Source organism: Bos taurus, chromosome 6 (genome assembly GCF_002263795.3).
Source record: "Bos taurus isolate L1 Dominette 01449 registration number 42190680 breed Hereford chromosome 6, ARS-UCD2.0, whole genome shotgun sequence".
NCBI lineage: Eukaryota > Metazoa > Chordata > Mammalia > Artiodactyla > Bovidae > Bos > Bos taurus.
In genome coordinates, this window is record NC_037333.1 from 16,377,795 (window position 1) to 16,391,145 (window position 13,351).

Below are 13,351 nucleotides of genomic sequence, written 5' to 3' on the forward strand. Positions count from 1 at the left end.
CACAGGGTACTTGGTTCTCCGGGTCTTACCTTAAACATCACTTCCCTCGGAAGTCCTCCCTGACCACCTCATCTCAGTTTCGGTCCCCTTTCTGTGGTTTCTTGTGGCCTTTGTTTTGCCAACAGTCATCATATTCGCTTCGGGGGTGTGATTCTCAATCCAAACTCTCAATGAGTAAGAAATATGATTCAATTTTCTATAACAACTTGATTTTTGAATCTAAACCTCCGTTTGCCTGTGCCAGCTGAACAATCAAGATCAGTCTTCTTGGGATTTCTACACTTTTGTTTCTCCTTTTGGACCAGTTCACAGTTCTAGGGTCTTATAGCAGCAAAAAGCCTGGGGATGGGAACTGAGAGACACCTGGTCTTCCACCATCGGTCCACAGAGTCTGCTGCTGAGAAGGCAGCATGACCCAGCTAAACTGCATGGCCTTTGGAGACCATGTGTCACTGCTGCATCACCAGGGCATCGCGGGGGACTCTGCTGTTTCTGTGCCACACTTCAGACACAGAAATCTTTTTCAGGGCTTCCCATAGGCCTGTGCATCTAGGCATGTCACATAGCCATTTCTTCTTTGCAGTATTACTGCCTTGCTGGAAGTGCTGTAGGGAAGCCAAACCTGAGCCCCCTTTAATCTTGGGGACCACACTTCTCCTTCTCTCTTCCAGTTTGGGGAGTATCTTCCTGGATATTTTTGGTTTCTAGCAATGTTGGCAAACAGGTTTTATTTTCCACTGTCTCCTCTTACCTCTCCTGATGCAGTAGCAGATGGCCAACCAAAAGCTTTATTGAGAGATTAAAAGAAATGGAGGAATATAAGAGAAAAAGAGCATAAATATGTATGTGAAAAGAGATCCCAACCACATTTATAATTGCCTGTTTAACATCTACCTTTCTTCATTATACTCTAAGCTCCATGAAGCCTGGGACAAGGCTTTCTAATCTCAATATCCAAATATTGCCTTTTTATAGTAAACATAAATTCTTGTAGTCGTACAAATTCTTCTTGAATAAATGAATGAATAGATGGGAATGAAATTCAGAGACTGTGAAGAATTTATGGAAAGTATGGTAGCTGAGAGTGTAGATTCTGGGGCAGATGGCCAGTATGTGAATCTTGGCTCTGCTACTTATTGCTAGTTGGGCCAAACACATAGCCACTCTGTACCTCTAATTCCTCATCATTCAGATGGTTGTTCTGAGGACTAAAAAGCTAACATTGAAATTCTTTGCTTCCATTGCAGGGAGCACAAGTGAGATCAGGGAACTAAGATCCCGAATTGATAAAGCTCTTAGAACTCATGCCTGGCACATAGTATCATTTGAGTGTTGACCACGATCATTACCATCATTATCATTATTTATTGTCTCATTATTATTAAGAAGCCCCAGTACAGGACTGAGCCAATGACTTTGTTGTTGTTCAGTCGCTAAGGCATGTCCAACTGTTTGTATACCAGACTCTCCTGTCCTTCAGTATCTCCTGGGGTTTGCTCAAATTCATGTTCATTGAGGTGGTGATGCTATGATCCAATGATAGCAGAATATTTATTTAAAAATTGACAGAATTTTAATTTTTCACTATTTCCCATACTGTGAGGCTATTTTGTTTTCCTCCCTGTGTCCCACATCTACACACCTCTGATTTCCTCAGGCTCAGGCAGTGATTCTTCAGGAATCCTACCTGTTTTCATGGGGGGTCTCGTCTTTTGTTGATATTTCTTAGTTGTATGTCCTTAGTAAATACAACACCTCCTGAAACTCCTTCTCAGATCATATGCGCCAAGGAAATCCTGTCTCAGTATGCATAGTTCAGGCAGTTTTTCTTATCCTGTACACCCTCCCGTGTTGAAATTTATCCACCATCTTTCTGCTTAGTTACAAGGTCCTTTGCAGTTTATCTTTGCCTACTTGGCATTTCAGCAGCTATAATATTTAATGACATGACTTTGTCAATGTAGAGATTGCACTGTTCTCTTCTAAATAATTTGTAAACTCACACTTATTTTTTACATATGAAGAGATAACTCCTGGAGTAACTAAGGTTAACATTTATGGTAGAACACAATAGCTGACTGTGTGGATCACAACAGGCTGTGGAAAATTCTGAAGGAGATGGGAATACCAGACCACCTGACCTGTCTCCTGAGAAACCTATATGCAGGTCAGGAAGCAACAGTTAGAACTGGACATGGAACAACAGACTGGTTCCAAATAGGAAAAGGAGTACGTCAAGGCTGTATACTGTCACCCTGCTTATTTAACTTCTATGCAGAGTACATCATGAGAAACGCTGGGCTGGAAGAAGCACAAGCTGGAATCAAGATTGCAGGGAGAAATATCAATAACCTCAGATACGCAGATGACACCACCCTTATGACAGAAAGTGAAAAGGAACTAAAAAGCCTCTTGATGAAAGTGAAGGAGGGGAGTGAAAAAGTTGGCTTAAAGCTCAACATTCAGAAAACTAAGATCATGGCATCTGGTCCCATCACTTCATGGGAAATAGATGGGGAAACAGTGGAAACAGTGTCAGACTTTATATTTTTGGGCTCCAAAATCACTGCAGATGGTGACTGCAGCCATGAAATTAAAAGACACTTACTCCTTGGAAGGAAAGTTATGACCAACCTAGATAGCATATTGAAAAGCAGAGACATTACTTTGCCAACAAAGGTCCATCTAGTCAAGGCTATGGTTTTTCTAGTGGTCATGTATGGATGTGAGAGTTGGACTATGAAGAAAGCTAAGCACCGAAGAATTGATGCTTTTAAAGTGTGCTGTTGCAGAAGACTCTTGAGAGTCCCTTGAACTGCAAGAAGATCCAACCAGTCCATTCTAAAGGAGATCAGTCCTGGGTGTTCATTGGAAGGACTGATGCTAAAGCTGAAACTCCAATACTTTGGCCACCTCACGCGAAGAGTTGACTCATTGGAAAAGACTCTGATGCTGGGAGGGATTGGGGGCAGGAGGAAAAGGGGACTACAGAGGATGAGATGTCTGGATGGCATCACCGACTCGATGGACATGAGTTTGAGTGAACTCTGGGAGTTGGTGATGGACAGGGTGGCCTGGCGTGCTGCGATTCATGGGGTCGCAAAGAGTCAGACACGACTGAGCAACTGAATTGAACTGAACTGAACTGAACAATAGCATAGAATTTAGAGTACCTATAAAAAACAAATATTAATATTCTGAGCCAAATATTTTATTTAACTATGGAAAGCTAGCTCTTTCAATAATTATCATAAGACAGTCTTTTTCAGCCAGCTATAAATACTGATTTTCACAGACTCTGATGCTCATTTTATTTGGTTGTTCAAAGAATTATTTTAGCTCTCTAGCTTCATACAGCTGATTTTTCTATTCAGACAGATTATACCATCTACTACAATATGGAATGATTTACCAGCAAATTTCTTTCTTTTAATTTTTCCCTTATTTAGCCTTCTAAGAGTTCCTGCTGTTAAACTAAAGTAATTCTTTTACCTAAATATTTTTGCATTCTATTATAATATTTCCCCATCTGGTCTCTCTTAGCTAGAAATCATTTTATCAACTTATAGGAATATTTGTCTTTATTTATGCTGCTCACATACCCACTATAATGGTTATGCTGCAATGCATGATATGCTTTGGGTAAACAATTATGATACTATTTACATTATGGAGATACTCAGAGTTTCTCATTTTTCAGCATAACATTTATCATTTGTTCCTAAAAATTTGCTATGAGGCCCCCTTGACCACCTTTATAATTAACATAATTGTTAATATTTTCCTCCAGACATCTACAACCTCACAGACATTCCCTTGTGCTTATTAGTGAGCATTTATCATTAGTAATATTGGCCATTGTTAGCCTGCTCTTACTATGGGTCATTTATTTAATGATGCAGTAAACAGTGGAGTCAAGTATATGTGTATGCCATTTTGAGTCATCTGCCTGTTCAGAATTTTTGTTAGAAGAGTTCCTATTCTTCCTGTTTCTACAACCACTTTTTATTAATTCTATTTGTAGTTGCCTCTTCCTCTGTTCATCCCTTAAACTGAAGTCTTTCCAAAGGTTCCTCCCTAGGTCTATTCTCTCTACCCCCTCTTTAAGCAACTTCACATAGCCCTGTGACTTGAGATTCCTACCTCTCTCCTGAATATTTTATATGCATATCCAACTGCTGCCGCTTGGCTGTCCATAAACACTTCAAATTCGGCCATCTAACTGAATTCATCATTCGAAACCAACTCCCTGCTTCCTTCTAGTATTCCCTCTACCATCCTCCTGTTGCTCACGGTGGCGACATAGGACTCTACTCCTCCATCTTCTCTGCATGTTCTCAGCGAAGCTGCAAGTCTCGTGAGTCTTACCTCCTTAAATCACATGAAACTATGAATTTGTCCTCCTCCAGTTCTAGAACATAGCCCCTCAACTAGACTACTGTGCATTCTTAGTCACTCAGTCGTGTCCGACTCTTTGTGACCCTGTGGACGGTAGCCTGCCAGGCTCCTCTGTCCATAGGATTCTCCAGGGAAGAATTCTGGAGTAGGTTGCCATTCTCTTCTCTAGAGGATCTTCCCAACCCAGAGATCAAATCCAGGTTTCCTGCATTGCAGGTGGATTCTTTCCCATCTGAGCCACCAGGGAAGCCTGTAACATTTTCCTAAATGATCATCCTGTCTTTGATTTTATTATGGCTCTGCCAACCCCTGAGCCCTCATTCACCAGTCTTCCATGACTCTGCCAACTGACTGTTAGGTGCACATCTTATTTCCTTTGCAGTCTCTACATGTCTCCATCATAATGGTTAGCACTTCCTATCTTTTCTGCCCACTTATTTTTCCCTATTTCCCCACTACACATTAAACCCAATGAGCTTGGGGTCTTACTCACCATGCAATCCCCAGGGCCTAGCACAGTGAAGACACAGGAGGCACTCAGTAAATGCTTATTAAATATTGCTGTATGTTAGTCAGTTTTTCAGCTTTCTGATATTTAAACTATAAAACCAGTAGAGAGAAATTATAAACATGTAAATTTCATGATGACAAAGTCTGAATCAGAATTCCTAGATTAAGTTTCTGGCTCTATCATTGCCTTATTGCATACTTTTGACAAAACACAAAATTTTCTCAGTATAATGTAATCACATAACACTCATCCTTACTGAGTACACAATAAAAATGACAATAGCATCTTGTATTTAATGGCTTCCAAGTAGTTAGAAGCATTTCTTATGAAGTATGTATTTGCCCTCCATCCCTCTGGGGCAGGCCAGCATCTTTCCTTCTAGAAGGCAATGAAGGGGGAGAGAGTTCCTCCTGTAACGGAATCTGAACCCTCGTCCTGGTTGGTGACCTTCTTCACAGAATGTGGGGAAGATTCATGAAGTTGTCTAAGTCTTTATGCCCAGGAAAATGGGTTTTAAAAAGTAGTTTTATACTCTTGTGTATCCAATTTCTTAAGCACTCAAAATCTTTGGGGGTGAAAATGAGTACAAATTATTTCAGTATTTCAGCTGATTCCTGGGCTCTTTCTCCATGTTTTTCTGGAGACAGATTTTTTCTTTCCACACCCACTCAAACCATCTGTGAACCAGGCAAATTTTCTGAGATGTAAAATCAAGTGAAATATGTCCATTCCATTTATTTAAAAAGGCCTGTAAGTAATGATACTGTGAAAGAACGGCATGTGTAATGCTCAAGTGCCCTCTCTGTGAACAGCTAGGGCGGCCTAGCAGTTGTGGTCACACGAAGCCTGGGTGTGCAGACAGGCACTCGGTACCAGTGCTTTCAGACTCGCCCTCCAAGGACCTCCTGCAGGAAGCAGGGTCAGCCCAGGGTGCCTGTGTGACCTGGGGGTCTCCCCTGTGAGATCAGGCTCTTTACCACTGTCCAGTGGTAACATTGTTTTAAAGTTTTGTGCCAGGGTTACATTCTACCCCATATTATGTCAACATTTGCTTTATTTCAAAATGTTTCAAATTACTTACCATTGGGAATTCCCTGGCAATCCAGTGGTTGGGACTCCACAATTCCACTGCAGGAGGCATGGGTTCAATCCCTGGTCAGGGAACTAAGATCCTGCGCGCGCCACAACCAAAAAAAAAAAAATACCGTTCATTAAAATTGAGTCTTAAGGAAGAGGCACCACATTTATTATTGTCTTTAAGCTCTTCACAGGACACTCTCATCGTGATCTTGGTTAAGCTTTATCCCAGTTTGAAACACACAGAGTCCTAGGATATTGTAGCCCAGGCCGTGAGTTTGTTGTTAGAATTCATGAGAATTGTCCACCTGTCTCTTTTCTACTTCACTGCATGTAAGCTCCTGAAGTCCTTTTGGCTAGCTTGCTAATGAAATCTTTTAAATGTTGTTTTAAGCACCTAATTGGCAGTGCGTCCACAGTTAAGATGATTGAGGAATATATAATCAGCTTCCTCAAACAGAGATTTTCTGTTTGAGAAAAAGGGTCTGTCTGAGATGGGAATCACCTATCCACTTCTCTCTTTAGATCTTACTGGCAACTGGAAACCAAACTAAGTTCTAAAACTTAATGCTTTGTTGGTAAGCATTTAGAAAATATAATCAAACAGCAAGCTGGTCATGTTCAGATATGAGTTAAAAAAGTGACTTATTTATACATGCAAATTTCAAAACATTTGTAAGATCTACCATGTGTGCTGTTAAAAAGGTTTTTTAATTTTAAATTATTTTTGTTAGATAATCCCGTTTCAAGTGACACTATGATTTATCGCCACTAATCAAGATTCCAATCCCTCATAGACTTCTTGTTTGTATCTGTTTTTGTTCTTTGTTACATAAATATGAGGTTTATATATAAAATTCTGACTGTGTAATATAGGGCTAATGAGTCACAGATGGAAAGATGCTGGCACGTAACCATCTAATAACATTTTAAACTCATATTCCATAGTAAAACAAAAGCAAATTGTACACATCTGTTTTCCAACTCGTAGCATTGCTGAATTTGTGAAGAGTCTATGTTTAAAGAACTTTTACTTGAGGAGAACAAAAAGAGGCTATGGGTCACCCTGAAACTACCCAGCCACCCAATAACCTTATTGGAAAGGATTTGGCAAAAGCGATGCGATGTCCTCGACTTTGCCTCCTCAGAAGCCCCAGCTCTTAAAGAAGGAGAACCAAAGGCATTAGGGCTGAAGAGCTGTCTCAGACTACAAACATAATTTTACTGGCTCTCTTAAGAGAAAAAGATTTCTAATAAGGGGAAATAGGGGAGAAAATATACCCAAACTAATAAAATTTAAAAACTAGAAAATGTCTGGCTTTTCCCCAAAAATATCCTTAAAATAGATTTGGGTGGGAAGTGGGGAGAGTGAGGCATAAACCTAGGAAGGAATCTTGCAGACGCTCAAGGCCAAATATTGTGGTTGTTGTTTGCTTTTTGTATGGTAAACGCATTCTGTGTGGGAAAAAAATTGGAATACAAGCCTCTGGTGTCCCGTGTCATTGAAAAAGAAATCGAACACAGGCAAAATTTCTCTCTCAGACCTACCCAATTGATAAAGCCTGTGAAGACAAATTAGTACAAGCTAGTAAAGTTCAGGCCGTTCAAAGCATCCCTCCCTTGCTCTCCTCTGTTACGGAATTCAAAACCACTTTTCTGCTTCAGGGGGGTGTGTGAACTGTCAAGTTCTCTTGGAAAAGTTACGTGACAGAAGCAATTACTGCAGAGTGTGACCATAAATCCCCCTGACACGAAATCCGCATGTTATAAGAGACAGATTTCCATCCACCACCTCTGCAGGCATTCCTGAGACAGGAAAGACCTGAGAGTCATCATAAGATCGGAGAGAGAAATTTTGATATGTGGGTGGTAAGACTATATTTTGTGAGGCATACTGCAGTTATTTGGAGGAATACGTCTGATCTGACTGCAAAATTCTGTTCACTGTTGTCCAGAAAAAGATTTAATACATGTATATCCTGAGTTGTAAACAGAATTCCAGTAGAAGGAAATTACAGTGTTGTGTTCGTAACAGAGTCTGTAGTTACCTCCATTCTGTACTAACATTTTATATGTAAGAGTCCAGAAATGTTGAGTATATACGTGGAATCCCAGTGGACCTGAGTTCTCTAGTTGACCATTCCCTTGAAGGAATGCTTGGCCTGGGGACCCCCTGTGTCTGACTTTGTTTAGGGTGTGTCAACAAGGCAAGACTTACAGCCGGGATGGGGTGGCTTTAGGTGCGTGCTTGTTTTGTATGTCCACCGGTGGAATGTCTGTGTGACGTTTTGTGTCGTGTTGTTTTGCTGCTGTGCCCTGTCCATAGGGTCTGCCAGGCTTCCCCACAGTTGCCGCTCTGCACAGTAATCAGATCCTCACCGTCAAGGTTTGTGGTTGGCACCCATGGCTGCTCGGTCAGAGCCCGCAATCAGCATAAGAGTGAGCAAGAACAGCTCAACTGGCTTGCCGAGTCCAGTCACTCCCTTCCATCCCGCACAGCAGGTCATCGGGCATCCAGGACCTCACCTCCATCAGTGAGATCACATGTATATTAAAAAGGAGACTCTTGACCCCGAAAGAGGGGAGGATATTGAAGTCGAAGAAAGGCAGGCAAGCTCTCATAGGCTGTGCCATGCCCTGGTAGTCTGATTGGCATGCATCACCATGCTCTGTGAAAGCTTTCAGTACATCAGATAATCCTAAATACTCTGGACTTCGGGCATCAAAAACATGACAGTCGCGTTCATGCCACATTATGCTGGTTGATGAATCTGACAGAATTTGAACTGGCACTTTGTCTCTGGACTTTCTGCTTGGAGTACAGGTGACTCGAGGTTACCTGCTTCGCTATATACAATGTTTAAAAAGACCCAACACCCACAGCAAACAAAAAAAGATTCATTTCTAACCAAAAATCTGGTTTCACCACCCCATTTCAGGGTTATGGTTCTTTCAAGAAGAGCCAGAGGGTCCAATGTCAGACACAAGTACCAGTTCTGTTTTTCTGGATGGTTATTATAAGTCTAATGCGTGTATCTTTATTTCTTTCTTGGGGTCTTCTGATGCCTATTCTTCAACTCTCTCACCTCTGAACTCCAACCTTTGACCTCACCTGACTGATCAGATGGTGTTTCCTAAAATCAATCATGGGTTTCTCTCTGCTGATCAGCAGCTCATTAAACGCCGCCTGATTAAGGTAGTGCTTATTCTTGCTCAAGTTGGATTTCTCCTTTACATTCAATTTTTACTCTGTATACTGTTGCTTAACTATTTATCTTTCATGGGTGGGGTGTGGGTGGTGGGTATTTATTTTAAAATATACTACAGCGAAATTATGTTTCATGAGCTGCATTTGTTTGAAATGTATATGAAAATACCCAAAGCAAAAGGTATAGAAAGTCTATCTAATTTTTTCTTAAATGAAGAAAAAGGAAAACAGCGTAAAAATTATATCCAGCGATAGATCCAGTTTCTAAGCTCTCTAGCTTTAGAAATGTATAAATTATTTCTCAGCATGACTAGAGCCTTGTGTGTCAAATTTTATAAGTTATGAAAAAGTAGATATTTGTCCAATTATAAATGCAGCCATTTTATTAAGCAAGGTGAATATAACCGATGCAGCATTGTCATGGATAAAGTTATGCAGAGGTTTTCCGCCAGCTCTGATATAATGATAACGTACACACTACTTCCAAGAGCTGAGAGTGCTGGTTCCTGAGCTTTGATTTCAACAGTGTCTACTCAGCTCACCCAGCATGAATATTTATTTGCTTCCTGCTGGCAGGCAAATTGCCTACAGGCTTTACGTTTCTGGTTGTTCGGGTTCTTTTTATAGTATAAACATGGATTAGATAATACAAATTTAAAGTGTTGAAAAGAAGACCTGGGTCTTTATCTCTCACAGTTATTGTTGGTCTGTCCCCTTCTGCACTGCAGGGTGACCAAGGTCAGGCTGGGCCGCCAGGCCCTCCGGGCCCACCGGGCCCAAGAGGGCCGCCTGGGGACACAGGGAAGGATGGCCCCCGCGGAATGCCAGGCATGCCCGTGAGTTGCTTTTTTGGATCTGTTGTTCTCACTGGTTTTGTTTCCTTTGAAGTGCTGAGAATTGGGATGGAGTTGGGGACGAGGGGCTGGTGGAGGTCAGGTGAGTGGAGTCGGTTGAGGGAACTGGGATGATAGGAAAGTCACCGGTCAGAGAAGCCACTGCCAACAAGATTCTGCTCCACACTCAACCCACTGGGCACCCATGCAAACCACAGGAGAGGCCTGGAAACAGCGACTGACCTGGTGTTCAGGTAAGCCTCAAGAAGCCTGCGGGTAGAGATGCCTGATCACATGTGTCCTGACTGCCACGGAGGACCTCAAAACCTTTGGTTTAAGTGGAAGGCTGGCTTGAAAAACTAGACGGGAGATTGGTAACATCCCAAAGGACCAAAACAGAGACAATAAAGTCGTATGCAATTTACAGAAAGTAAAAGAGATAAATCATTCTAATGTTTAATCCCTTGCAAGTAATTGCTAATAAAACAGTGAAATTAATGGTTAAAACAACAGCATTTACGATTTGAATATCCTTTATCCTTTGTATGTGAAGCTTATGAATAGAAATAACTTAGCCATCTCAATACTTTGATCTAAGTACTAATTTACTCAGTACTTACTTAGATTGGTGAAGTGTCAATAATAGAGTAACACAAGACATCAGATAAATGATTTAGTTTTGTAGAGGCAAGTCAGCGATTTAAAGAAATAATGGAAAAGGTAAAAAAATTTGTACACTTACGACTTTTGGACCAGAAGTTTAGGTTTATTGCTGAATTAAACTATTTATTTAATATATTGCTTTAACTTATCTTCATTAGTGTTTTCACAGTACAAAGGTAATAATAAAATATTAATCCGCAAATAGAAAAAATTGAAAATAAAGGTAACCAAAAAAGAAAAACGTCTGCCATAGTCATTAATGTTTGGCATATTTAATTTTTATATTCGCATATTTATTTATGTGAATATAGGGTACCTTAAACCTTTTCTGAGACAACCCCCTCTCCAAAAGCTGCAGTAAATTTGTCTTATGAATGAAGTTGACTTTCAGCATAATTTTCTGGTTGTTAGGACTGCTTTCACCGGACCATCAGAGATAGAGGTTTCATCTTAAAACTGTCTTCTAAGGTCTCACTTTTTCTCAGGATGAAACCCCAAAAGATAGAGAAAGCCATAGCTGCTTTACAATATAATCACTCCTACTAGTTTTATTTAGAAAACCTTCTTGGCATAGTTATTAAATTTCTGCAGTAAGTAACATAGAGTCATCATATTAAATCTTAAAATGTTTATAAAATGCATTTGAAGAAAGAACTTCAGTACTCTTTAAATTTCATTATGTTTGCATTCCTCTCTTTAGCCTGAGAAGTATATATTTACATTCTCAATCCCCAGTGGATATTGTGAAAAAGACAAAAAAAAAAAAAAGATTGACATTGGTTTGTACTGTTTATGGCATTAATAAAATTATCATTATTCTTTTTTAAGGGTGAGCCAGGGAAACCAGGAGAACAAGGCTTGATGGCAAGTATCTGAATTTCTCTTTTCCTATGTTGAAAAGAATGGAAAAACAAGTTACTCAAAGCTGTGCTCAATACTGTGTGTAACAAATGTATCAATTGTGAACCTATAACAAAAAAAGAGTAAGAATTAGTAAAAGCTCAAAAACTGATAGTGATAACAGAATCACTTTGCTGTACACATGAAGCTAACACAACATTGTAAGATAACTATACTTCAAATTTTTTCAAATGGTAAATGTATGTGTGTGTGTGTGTGTGTGTGTGTGTGTGTGTGTATGTGCGTGTGCTCGCTTAGTTACGTCCAACTCTTTGCAACCCCATGGACTGTAACCCACCAGGCTCCTCTGTTCATGGGATTTCTCAGGCAGGAATACTGGAGTGGGATGCCATTTCCTCCTCCAGAAGATCTTCCCGACCCAGGAATTGAACTTGCATCTCCTGTGTCTCCTGCATTGCACGTGGAATCTTTCCCCCACCGAGTCATTGGGGAGGCCCTGGACTCCTTTAAAATAAACAAGCAAAAAAAGTGATAGATACCATTCATCACATGGTAAGGAGAGCATGAAAACACATCTGCAGAACTGATACAGGAAGAAAAGAAAGAGGGAGATTCCAGGTGAAGCAAGTGACAAAGAACGCTGAGGAAGACTTCTATAAGAGAGATGAAATTCAGGGATACGCCTGTTAAACAGAAATGAGACATCAGAAGAACCAGGTGTGACTTCCCATGAATTAGTAGAGCAAACCTTCCACAGAGATTCAAGGGGGTTTTCTTTTGTTGAAGGGAGAGAGCAGTTGTGCCTTTTTGACCCCCAAAATTGATAATAAAACAGTAAAGTTAATGGTTAAAACATCAGCAGTTACGGTGTGAATATCATTTGTGCTTCCACCCAGAAACAGTTGTGCCTTCCTGATTTCTGACATTATAAAAGAGCATTAAATGATTCCTCTTGGACTTGCCCATAGACATGTGGGTCCCAGCTCCTCAGGTTAGTTTATCCTTTGCCAGAGATAAAGAATTTGGGGCAGCTTGCTGAGCCCCAAAGAGTAGAATTCCTTCAACCTGCCTCTTCCTGTCTCTGCCTGCCTGTCTCTCTCTGGAGTCGCCTCTCTGACCTACTTTGTGACATAAGCAATATTGGGGAACACAGGGCTGTGGTCTAATAACCCAAATTCCAGAGGATGGTGATGTCTCACACTCGCCCTGGATACAGTGATGACAATCAGCTTGATCACGTCCATTCCACGTGATGTGTGACATGCAGCCTGCAGATGTTCAGGATATAAAATGTATTAAAAAAAAAAAAAAGTTAGCTGGGTCGTAGTGAATGCACAGAAACACGCTAGTTGGCCAGTAATTAAAACAAATGTGTGCATAGGCTAAAGGTCAAAGGCTTCCCCTACACAGGATGCCTTTAGCAGCCCTCCTGGGAAGACACTCAGCAAGCTGTAGTCCTAGCTGTCATGGAGCTGTCTTCAGAACGTCACTGATGAAGTGGAAGCATCCTGGGACCACACCTGACCCACTGCCTGGAAATTCTCTGCTCCTGACCTATAGGATCAAGATAGATATTTGATATGGATGATCGGGCAGGACGGATTCTTTTTTAAAAACAAGTAAAATGAAAGAAAAGCAACAACAGTGAAAGAGCGTATGTGAAAATTAAACAAAACATCTGTCATCTGTGGTAACTTTTCAAACAAGTGCAGCATTAGCTCTCAGGATTATAGGATCACAGAAGGTGAAGGATCTTTGGAAATCTTTAAGCATTTGAATGCACCTGTGATTTTTATCATG

General features: G+C 40.6%; 1 protein-coding gene across 1 annotated transcript in view; it reads left to right on the forward strand.

Moving 5' to 3' along the window:
• Positions 1–13,351, forward strand: part of COL25A1 (collagen type XXV alpha 1 chain) — a 512,490-nt gene that overhangs the window by 366,918 nt on the left and 132,221 nt on the right. The window contains exons 8-10 of the mRNA XM_024993507.2: positions 9,111–9,182; positions 9,923–10,030; positions 11,519–11,554. Of these exons, the coding sequence (XP_024849275.1) occupies positions 9,111–9,182; positions 9,923–10,030; positions 11,519–11,554 (216 nt within the window). The remainder of the gene's footprint in view (positions 1–9,110; positions 9,183–9,922; positions 10,031–11,518; positions 11,555–13,351) is intronic.